A 12268-nucleotide genomic window follows, 5' to 3' on the forward strand; every position below is an offset into this window, starting at 1 on the left:
AGTTAACTTTGCTACTGGAACACATACCAAACAATGCTGTGAAAAGCGATTGAAATTAAAAAAGCAAATGCTGATCCAAATAATGCATTTGTTGTGTTTTGTAATCTTGATGTTCATAGATATAGTAATACATGGTTTCTTGAGAACATACAGGACTGTGGATTTGTGAAAAGAGCATGACATGCTTAAATTTACAAACAGAATAATGATTCATATGCATCAATGGGATGAGAGTTTTGTATAAACTGAGTGGGAGTGTAGGACTCATGGGACTAAGAAGCATACGTTCTTTAGCCAAAAGAGTTTGATGAAATCATTGTTAACATACAAGCTTGACTTACTCAACTTGCAATGGATATTAGTTGGATTTTCTTAACATATTTAAGTTTTTTTGGGCGAGTAAGATTAATATAATACGAAGAGGAAAGAATATACAAGCACCCCATAAGGAGGGACAGAAAAAAAAAGGGGGGGGGGATGCAGTCTTTAGTTAGGAGGTGGGTGCTTTAGACAAAGAAAGGGAAGACCCCAGGCAACAATAATCAGCCCATTCATTGGGGAATCAATGCATATATATATATAGAGAGAGAGAGCATCTTGGATCTAACATCAAAGCAGATCTTATCCCAAATTGGATGGATTGTCTTGGAGTTGGCTCTCCATCTTCTGAGGTTGCGCTCCAACCAGGTGTGATAGATGGTGGTGCTAAAAGCAAGCTTTCCGACAGTGTTGCAACTTGATTTTCCAGAAAAGGTCATGTCAACCCAATTCCATTCCTAGTAGAACGGGGGAATTCTTCTTCTTTGAAGCCAGCATTTAGCAAGCAGCCCTTTCCAGAGATAGGGAAAATGGGCAAGCAAAGAAGAGGTGATCCATGTCTTCTGCGGACTTCCAGAAGAGGCGGCAGAAGGGGGAAACCTTGAATGTGTCTCTAAATGAGGAAAGCCTGACTTGGAATGCACCGGGTCAAGTCTAGCTCGAGTGCCAGATTGAGAAGTTGTGGCGTGGGGATGTGCTTTTTGAACTAGACAATCTTGTATCAAGGAATCAAGGGGGCCCGAGCCAAATAAGGTTCCAAGCGGACTTGGAGCAGAACTGGCCTATGGAAGAGGTAGACCAAACTTCAAGATCAACAAGCCCTTAAGGCCTCCTGAGAAGGGTTGGTAGAGCACCCCAGATGGCGAGCAGGGGGCCCAACCATAGGGGAGATTCGGAGAAGAATATCTAAGACCATGGACCGCTTGTCGAAACTTGAGGAATCTATAGATCCGTCTCCAACAAAGTGGGTGACAACTGACAATCCCAAGTGGGTGCCAATGGTCCAATCATCAATTTGGGACTTCATGACCCTAGAGACCAGGAATCTGAGCTTCAAAATCTTTTTGCAGACCCGAGAAGCATATGAAGGAATAGGAGTGGTCAATATAAAATTGTTTCTGAGAGGTCTAAAATAAACCCAATCAACCCAAATGCTTTTCTTAGTAGCAAGTTTCCAGATAAGCTTATGGATCCCCAAAGAGCTGACATCCTTGATTCTTCTTAGGCCCAGTCCTTTCTCTTTGGGGAGGTAGACAAAAGACCAATTGATGGAGTGAAAAAAGCTGGAGCAGTCGGTATCTTTCCGGAGGTAAGTGCACATGAGAGACTCAAGCTTCTTGATGATGGATTTGGGGTGCCTTAAAGATGCCTGACTAGTAGGTGTAGGAGGACTAGAGCACACATTTGATTAACTCAAGGAAACTTGCATGAGAGAGGAGCTTGCCTTTTACAATTGCAGCTGCTTGTAAATAGGGTTCACAATAAGGGAGCAATGATGCGATGACAGCTTGGTAGGAATCAAGGGGAGCCCAAGATACTTAACAGGGAAGCTGCCCAAGAAGAACCTGTAAAGGGCTAACAAATTGTGCTTTTAGGCCTTGGAGACACTGGCAAAAAATAATAGGGGCTTTTGGAGGTTAATGCGGAGACTGGACATACTCTCAAAGTGGCAAAGACAAGACATGATTTTCTGCACCGAAGATGGGTAGGCTTTGGTGAAGATCGTCAGATTGCCTGCGAAAGGTGAGGCCGAGAGCCTTGCACATTGAAAGCAGGGAGATAAGAAGCCGGTCCGTCTTAGCCTGAATACTTCTGGAAAGGACCTAAAGAGCCGGAATACATATGAAAGGAGATAGTGGTTACCCCTGGTGAATGCTCACGGCAGAGCCGAAACACCTGCAAGACTCCCATTTATGAGCACAAAGAAGCGGGCTGAGGAGATAAAACCTAATCCAGTTTACGAAGGCCGCGTGAAGGACATCTTAAACAACAGCCTCACTGAAATCCCATCTCAGACAGTCAAAGGCTTTATGGATGTCAATCTTCATAAGCCCTGAAGGAGGGTGACTTTTTCTTTCGAAACCTCTGACACTCTCATTGCAAAGGAGGATCTTATCTGATATTCTTCTACTGGGGATAAAAGTAGATTTATTGCCACTAACAAGGGAGTCAACGACGAGCTTCAGCCTGTTAGCAAGGATTTGGCTATGAACTTATATAGTAGGTTACAAAGATAAATCGGCCTAAAGTGCACCTTGGAGGAAGCACCTTCTTTCTTGGGCTAAGGCAGAGAAAAGTGTGATTAACTTCTCTAGTCAGCTCAGGATTGTAGATAAAGCTAAACAGGGCCTTGATGAGGTTGTAACATATTTTACTTGGTACTTATTTTGAAGATGAACCCAATTTCATAGAAAATGCTAACATGTAATTCTGTAAATGGGTAGTGAAACCAACTCAAGAACTGATTTATAATCAAGTAATTGAAGAACTTGAATTTTGGTTTCCTCAGGGCTTAGGATGTTCCCCAAAATCTCAGAAATGACGCTATTTACATTTTACACTTCATTGGTTTTCATTTTTTTATTTTTTCCCTTGAAAGTATCAATTTCCGTGTTGGACAAAGCCATGCCCCTGCCATAGCTGGGAAGCAGAGCTAAATAGACTGTAACTGAAAACTCAAATTAGCAACTACTGAAACTCCTACAATGGGACAAGTGATGCTGAATTCTAAACCGAACAAACCTCCCCCTCCCCAAAAAAAAGGAAAAGAAAAGAAAAGAAAAGAAAAATGAAAAACATTACAGATGGCTATAGCCTCAAATTGAAGAGTTCTAGTCCAATGTTCCAATTAATTGTATCGGTTAGGCCTGGAATGGTAGAAACTTCCTCAAGTATTGTACCTACTTATGACTTACGAGATCTTTTGGGAGACACAGATTCACTACAGTAAACTTTAAATATTTCATGGCGTCGCTTTCTCAGGCTCTGCCAATACAGAATGCACATTTTGGTTATCATTTAAGTGACTACAGACTTAAAATCTCCTGAAAATTAATATATGCATATTCAGAAATCCTCTCTTTCTGTGATGTTGAGATTGACATCTAGATTTTTTTTTATTGGGTATAATTGTCTCATTGTTAAACTCCTGATATGTATTTTTTAATCTGTAGGCAGTGTGTTTTGATTTGATGGACTTGAAAACTTATCCCCAGTTCGAGCAGCTTGCATGGATGGGCACATGCAGGAAAGCATGCGGTATTGCAAAATTCACTTACTTTTTCTTTCTTCTTCTTCCTCCTTTATTTTATTTTATTTTAAATCTATGTACTTATTATTATGATAATCTTTCACCATTCCTCTTTATGCTTTTGTATGTGTCATCGTTGTAGGGTTGATGTGGTTGGGATCATTTGCACTTTGGTCAGAAATTTGTCTCCTAATGTTATCAGTGCTAGAGTGATGTCTATGAGCTTCAGTATCATGGCCAAAATGTTCAAGTGGTAAGTAATTTTTTTCTGTTTCATTGGTTCATATGCTTAGCTTAATTTGCATCTCCTATTATGCACTGTTTTTTTTTTTACATTAGTTATGTTTTGCTTTCGGTTAAGAAAACATTTTTAATAATTTCTTGAAGTGCCATTTTTCTATACAAATTTTAACTTTTGCACATGGAAATCTGTATCTTTGGCAGATGATAGTTTTGTTCTGGACCCCAGATTATTGTCGAAACTTCTTAGGAGTCATATTAGGGTTTAGAGGATGGTTTGACTGAATTTTAAATCTCAAATGCCTTTTTTTTTATTATTTTCCTCATATATTATTAAAATTATTATGATGGATCCTGTATGGGAATTTTTTTTTTTCATCATGGATATTGTGTTTATTTGGAGTGGTGAATGCCATGGTATTTGGTTCAGCTTGGGTATCTTTATTTGGGTTGGTAACTCATTTGTATATCGACCAAAAAAAAAAAAAAAACTCATTTGTATAGCTTTCTATATATTTTGTTACCCATTATCTGGAAGAACTCTTCCCTCTAATGTACAAGTTTTTGTTATGGTAGTGGTGGAAATTATTCTCTTTTATGATGCATAATTTTTTAATTAAAGATAGAAAAAGTCTAGGGAAGCCCTATTTATTTCATCCCTTTCTGTTGAGATTTTTTTTTCTCCTGTTTAAGCATCATTATTAACTTGTAGTATCCTAAAAGATGCATTGACCCTTGAATTGCCTGGGTTCTCGTGCATACACCATCCAAGTTCAACTTGATAGTGCTCGTAAGAGGGAACCGAAGACACAGCAATCTCATTTGGTCATTGTTGATGTTTTTCGTACTTTTTGTGTTCTGACTAATGTGTAAATGCACGTTTGTTTTGATTCTAATGTTAAATATTTTTTATTCAATTGATGCGTTGCGTTGGCAGTTACTTGTACTCTATTTTTTTTCTTTCTCTGGAATACATTTTACTTCGCCCAAATCTTGGTGGATAACTTGAGTTGGTGGTTGATTTTCCTTGGTTTTTCTGTTGCAGCTTACCATCTCGTGTTGGTGCAGTGGTTTTGAAGGCAAATATTTTTGATATGTCTGTAAAGGCAAATAACTTTGATGTGGATAGCTATCGGTCATCAAGGTGAATTGTTTTCCCCCCCCCCCCCCCTTTTTTTTTTTCAAAATTTTTGTGACTTAGTTCTCTGATAAAGAAAATTGGAGATTGAATGGGTCGAACCCTAAGCCTAATTGCATGCAAGGGGATAACAGTTACCATCAGTACTGAAAATTGTCGGACATAAATAAAAAATAGCTTGAAAAATCCAGAGAATGAATGGACTATTGGATTGCAGGTGATACCTTATAAGTTAGGGTACTGGTAGATTAATTTTTAGTATGTCTAATATCTCCCATTTTAAATATCAGAGCTACTAACATAGTTTTCAAGATGAATAGGTGATCCAAAGCGTTGGAGGGGCAACACAAGGCACCCTAAGCGTGCATTATATGTAGAAAGTAGAATGGCAATGGGGAAGTTCATAATAGTGTCTTACACCAATTACCCCATGGTTTAAGATCTTGGCAAGATCTCACTAATATCTCTATTTCTAGATTTTCCAAGACAAGATGACAAGCAATACACAAAATCGACCATATCTCGATCGAGATCTCGAGACCTCGGCGAGATCTTGCCAAATCTCGACCCCATTTTGTCGAGAAACAGCCCAGAGCTCACCTCTCTTGCTAAACTTTGAAGAAGAAAACATATTGTTTATGAGATTTTAAATGTAGACTAGGACAGAGAGTCTAACTAAGTCTCAACAGCAGGAACTTTTAATCAAAGAACGACCAGATAATCATCAGAACAACTCACAAAAGTCTAGTAGTCAAACTGAGATATTTAGACAAAGATCAGCCAATCGATTTCTACAAATCAGCAATTCTGTGACTGAATATTAATCAGTGAATTAAGGACAGAAATCACTCACTAATGATACTGAAACAATGAAGAATCAAATCAGCAGCCAAATCAACCTCGCCCAACAGAATTCGGCTCACAATTCTGGGCAGAGATTACAATCAGCCAGAATGGGAGAGAAAACTGGATTAACCAAACCAGTGGTCTGATCAGCCCCAAATTAGGACCGAGTCTCCCTGTCCACTGGCTCAACAATCGATCCAAAGATCAAGGCCATCAGATGGCTGGAGCTCCAAAACAGAATAGGGGCAGTAGGAACAGATCTGGTATTTCCAAAACCAGAATTCAATCACAGTTTAGACCTCTTGCCTTATTTGAGGAACCTTGTAGATAACCTTGAAAGGAAGAAAAGAAAGTTGAAGAGACTTCTTGGACTTCACACAGTAAAGAGCCACCGGATCAAACACCAGTCCATTGCTTTGATCATACACAAAGCACACTCAAAAGAGGAAAACACCGAAACATTGTCTTAATTCATAAATCGTGGGCATTGTGGGAGCCCTTCTCCTTTATTTATAATAATGATGGGGTGATTACAAGAATTAGAAACTACCTTTAGTTTCCAAAACTGAAATATGAAACTAAATAAACACAAAACCTCTAGTTACTAAAATTAAAAATAGAAACTAGGAAATAAGAAATTAGAAACTAACTAGGTACTGAAATTAGAAACTAATTAGGTATTGAAATTAGAAACTAAATAACCCCATCTGAAAAGGAAACTAACGAAAAATTCCTACTAAAACGAGTAATCCCGTATGCAACCTTAGAACCCTAGTTTAGGCCCATAAAAGTTGCCAATCACATAAGTTTCTAAAAACGGAAAATAGAAACAAACTAAAAAGGAAAACTAATGACTTGACTCAACTAATAACTTAACCCCTAAGAAATAACAAAGATTAACAACTAAAATTGAACCCAACTAAAATGGAAACTGTGAAAAAGGAAACAAACTAGTTAATCCCGTATGCAATCATAATACCCCTAGTTTAGTCCCATAAAAGTGGCCTATTACACTCAAATTACATGGGATCAAAGGCCCAAATATATGGAACCCAACCCTAGGCTTCTTATTCCTAATAAAACAAGCCTAGTTTGGTGAAGATACTGCATCATCGAGATCTTAAACCTTGAATTAACCAGAGCAGGTCAAGAGATGAGGAGTGCTCTCAAAGGTGAATTTTGGTCAAAATATTGCACATTTTGGCTATCCTTTCTGATATTCTCTAGGGTATATAAGATGAGGTTAATATAATACAATGTCCACATGACAGAAACCCAGCAATCCCAAAATAGCATACAATATGGCAGAATTAGAGAATTTAATAAACCAAGATCCAATGGTCGGATAGGGCTGATATTTGGATTGAGTAGCCCTCTTCACATGGTAGTAAGTCCCTCTGAAAATCAAACTGATCCAAGGGTTGGATCTCTTGTAATGAGGTGTAACAAATAGAAACTTGGCAAATAACAGAACTTATAACTAGAAAAAAACTGGCACAGCTTAAAAATCAACAGATTCAAGTTAAAGACACACAAAGTAGAAACGGGGAAGAACATCATGCTAAAACAAGGGATCAATCCAAGGGTTGGATTGTCCAGAATACCAATTAATCCCTGCAGCCAGAATTAGAAAGTAAACAGAAACTTTGCATCAGACCTGCAAAACAGTAGATATAACTAGGGGTGTCAATCGGACGGGCCGGGCCAGTCTCAGTTGGGCCTAACCGGGCCTGACGGTGTGAAATCCCTGTACCATGAATGCCCGTTTACTTAAATGGGCCTGGGTTTTGGGGGGCACAATACGGTTTGTAAACGGGCCGGTTGGTGTCGGGCTTTAATCGGGCTAGCTTAAACGGGCCTTATACAGGCTATGGACCTATTTAATTCTAAACGGGCTCTAAACGGGCCTACTCTAAAATCAGTTTTTAAGCGGATTAAATGGAGGATAACATTCACAATTGACAATTCCGGAACCATATCCTGCAGTTAACAAGGGGCTTCTAAGTTTTATCAGGTGATGAGCAGCTTCACAATCAATCTAACAATTTCAGTTGGAAGCACAAGTTTATGGTAATGACTAGACCTTCATTGATAACTTGAATTTACATGTTCACCATTATTCTGATCAACGAATTCATAACTGAATTTCTGATATAGACAAGAAAATATTAGGGACGGCTTTATACGCGGAATACTATAAATCAGTTTTTGCCAAATGCACATCTCTAGAGTTAGATTTTTGTTTTCCACAAATACAAATGTAGACAATAAAAACAATTTTATAGGGGGAAAAAAAGTGTTGTATCTCAACTTGGAGGCTCTTCAATTCTATCTTCATCAATCTGTTCATCATTTCCAAATTGGGTCTCCATAGCCAAAGTCACAACCCCCACAGCCAAGTGCCTATATAGGGTGGAAATTAATAGGCTTGAAAGGAATCTGATTAGAGAAATACTACACACACACAAACACATAGAAGACTATAAACAAAGGTCCTCATTGAACTCAAATTAGAATGTATTCGCATAACCCAATTGAAACTAAGTATAAACATACCTGAAACAAGAGAAACTAAATAGTTCAAAGTTTAATACTCAGCAACGAAATAGGTTCGAAGTTCTGAAGAAGGGATCCCAAGGAAAGCGGAAAAAATTAATGGGGGAAAATGGGAAGCTATTCCAAGTTCTTGAAGATGAAACAAAAACCATAGCAAAAAAAGAGGGAAAAAAAACTAAACATACCTGAAAACAAGCGGTGGAGGAAGAGGGTGGCGGCGCTTAGAAGGAAGAGGGTAGCGGCTAGCAACGGCTCGCAGGGTACCGGCTAGCAGCGGTAGCAAGGGTAGGTGAGGGAAGAGGGCACCGGCGCCCAGCGGCCACCAGCGGCATGCAACGACTAGATGGAAGAAGGCACTGGCGACCAACGGCTACCAGTGGCATGTGACGACTAGAGAAGATGGATGAGGGAAGAGGGAAGAGGGAAGAGGGAAGAGGGAAGAGGGAAGAGGGAAGCGGCTCTGGTGAGTGACTTCTAGGGTTCTTTGCTTCTCTGGGCGTTTAGGGTTTTTTCTCATATAAAATTACTATTTAGTCCTAGCTATTCTATATTCCATTTAAGCATTTCTAAAGGGGGTTGGGTTGGTCGGGCTAATTGAGTTGGTTCTACGGGGCTAGTTAAGTGAGTCGGGCTGGTCGGGCGCCTGACCGGCTACTACTCTGCACTGTGAATGCCTGTTTAATAAACGGGCCGGGCTTAAGCCTGACACTTTTATTAAATGGGCCAGTCTAGGTCAGGCCTTAAGCGGGTCGGGCTGGGTCGGGCCTACCGGTGCGTGCTCAGGATTGACACCCCTAGATATAACAGTAAGAGGAGATAGACATAATGTCAAATAACAATCTAAAAATCGTGGACTGATAAGTGGAAAGTCAAAACAGCCAAAAAAAGTGGACCAGCAGAAACCGTCGGTGACTGGGAATCGAGGAAACATGCAGAAACTGTTATTTCAATTTAGATGTGCACAGCTTTGGACACTGTAATTATAAGTAAGAAAACATCCTACACTTGCTGATACCCATTCTCGCCTTCTGCGTGTTGTTTCTCCTTTAAAATCTGATTCCTCCAGTAAGGACCGTTCTGCGTTTACTACTGGTCGAGGTTGTTGCCGAGGCAAAGGCCGTGGTTCAGGGGGAGGCCACATGTCTGGTGGCCATGGTTCTGGTGGATAGAAGACTGATCGGCAGTGTTCTTATTGTGGCAAGCCTTATCACACTTTTGAGACTTGTTGGGCCAAGCACGGCCAGCAGAATGTGCACACCAGTTAGCCAATCATGCAGTGTCTGACTATAGTATTGACTATTGATACAGTATCCTTTAGTGCTCCCACACCAGGAACTTCCTCAGGTGGTTCATCTACCACTCCTTCGTTATGTGATGACATCATTTTTGTTTTTTTCTTTTTATTTTTGAAACTACACGTTTAAAACCCGTACAGTCCATGTTTTGCCGTTTCCTTTTTTTTTACCGTACCGTTTGGAGTTTTTTACTTTTTAAAGCTTTTACCTTCCCTTTTTTTGCCATTCTCGTTTTTGCTAACTATGGTTGAGATACTTTTTTGGGGGCAGACTAATATAAAGATTGTAATGAAAGATGAACCAAGCACTCACCAGGGATCCAGACAAGAAGAACAGATAGATTGATAGACAATGGAATAAGGAGAGAATGTTGCTGAATAGTTCAGAATAGAATGACTATCGTGGGTTGCTTGTTACTTATAATATCAGTGCAGGACACCTACTCAAAATACAATTCTAAATCAGGAAACAAAAAATCCTAAATCATCTTAACTAGCTAAACAACTAAGACCCATCATGATAGGAATATCTCCTATTGTGATTACTTAACACAAGCAGACTGTCGCCAACCAATGGTTCCGCAGGGATTTGACACAAATACCCTTGTGGTATAGTACATTATTTGACAAAGATGAAACCAGAATCTAAAACAGAGCTTGGTCAAACTAACTTTATTTGTTGCTAGCCAATCTGTTAGTGCTTTGCAGACCTTGAAATTCACGACGAACATGATATTGGGTTGAGATTCCAAAATATGAAATCCTCAACTCAACTTAGTCTTTATCCCAACTAAATGGGGTCAGTTACTTGAATCCAATGCTAAGGTTTTGCCGAAATTTTATGAAAGCTTGAAATATTTCAGTTTTGCAAGATGTTGAAATGAAACTCCATGCAAAATGTGAGAAGTGCAAGGTTTTGGTTTGAAATTTTGATTTTTTTTTACCAAATTTCTATGATATGTGTGGTTTTGGTATCATTTTTGACCTTTAATATATAAAATCTATAGTCCATTTCATTGGTTTCTCTAGTTTCGACTTTAAGGTTTGTGGAAACTTGTTTATTTTGTGATTTTTTGCCAATTCACTCCCATACAAATGTGGAATAAGCATAGTTGTCACGGCGTCAAATCGATTCAAGGCGGTGGAGGGGTGGCTAATCGATTTGGCAATGAATCGCCCATTATGGCGTTGCCATGGCTGTCAAATTGCCTATGTGTCATTTTTTATTTTCCCTATTTTCTAAAGTTATTTAACATGCTACAAACCTACAATATATAGCCTATAACATATAAAACCAACATTAAGCAACATCAAATCATCAAAAATCAACATAGCCCTATCAAAATCACCCTGCATTTTACAAAAAATCAACCGCCTAGTGAATCAGGAGTGACCTGGCGTCCATGGTGGTGCCATGGCGATTCCTATCAGCCAATGGTGACCGCCATTTGTAAGTCACATAAATTGTAGCACTGCCATGAACTTCTTTTTCCGCCAGGACGCCAAATCGCCTCCTTGGCGACGCCTAGGCATTGCCATGATAACTATGGGAACAAGTAGTTGGACAATAGTGGAACACATGGGAAGTGATTGCTGCATTTGTAGAAGTTTTGTTAAGATTCGATGTTGTGTGGAATAGGCCATATTAAAGAATATATACAACAACGTAAAACGTATACTACCAAATTAGTTCTGAAGTCAAACTAACGGTTTTTGTGTGTTTTTTTCCCCTTTTACAATCTAAGCATTCCACTATGTTTAGAGGGCCTAAAATACAGTTTTGCGAAATATCTTGGTTTCGAGCCTTCTCCTTTCAAGTCTATTCAAAGCCATACTTGATTGTCAATCCTAATTTATGGATGTCTTTTTTCACCACTTCTCTCAATTTCATTTTTTATCTGCCTATTGTTTGTTTAGCTCTGTAATTCGAATCATATCACTCTTCCTTACCAGTGCATTTATAGTTTTTTGTTGCACATGACCATTCTACATCAAGCAACTTTTCTCAACTTATCATGTATCAACGCTAGTCCTTTATTGCTTCTAATATGCTCTTTATTTTATCTTTTTTTAGATGTACCACTCATCTATCTCAACATTCTTCTCAGTTAGAGTATTTATTATTATTATGATTATTATTATTATTATTATTATTATTATTATTATTATTATATTTATACATTGTGAAATCATCTTATGATGAAATGCGGAATGCATCGTGGAAGTTTGGAATGCGTCAAAGACATGGGAAACGGAAGGGGAGAATGGAGATCCTCCAAGTAGGTTCCGAAGCATTCGCTTTATTAGGTAGAGTGCTTTCTGCTGTGGGTTATCATTCTACTCTTAGAGTCTTAGTACAGAAACAGGCTCTTTCCAAGAAAGAATTACTTCTACCAAAGAAGGATCCATAACATTTATTCAAGCAGTTTATGTACCTGTGGACAATTTGATGAGTTTTAGCGAAATGTGTAGATCACACAACACTCTAGAAGCACCTCTCCACTTCAGCCACCTTGCTCTAATTCTACGTGCAATATCATCCTCTATTTCTCCTTTATTTATTATTAAAACTAGCTATTTTAAGTTAGTATTTGAGGTATCTCCCTATCATTAATTCCTCTCCTCT

General features: G+C 38.9%; 1 protein-coding gene across 1 annotated transcript in view; it reads left to right on the top strand.

Annotated features, from left to right (window-relative positions):
• LOC122074223 overlaps window positions 1–12268 on the top strand; it is a 93336-nt gene that overhangs the window by 37759 nt on the left and 43309 nt on the right. The window contains exons 15-17 of the mRNA XM_042639072.1: window positions 3492–3601; window positions 3711–3821; window positions 4854–4952. Coding sequence (XP_042495006.1) covers window positions 3492–3601; window positions 3711–3821; window positions 4854–4952 — 320 coding nt within the window. The remainder of the gene's footprint in view (window positions 1–3491; window positions 3602–3710; window positions 3822–4853; window positions 4953–12268) is intronic.

Source organism: Macadamia integrifolia, chromosome 3, assembly GCF_013358625.1.
Source record: "Macadamia integrifolia cultivar HAES 741 chromosome 3, SCU_Mint_v3, whole genome shotgun sequence".
Taxonomy (NCBI): domain Eukaryota; kingdom Viridiplantae; phylum Streptophyta; class Magnoliopsida; order Proteales; family Proteaceae; genus Macadamia; species Macadamia integrifolia.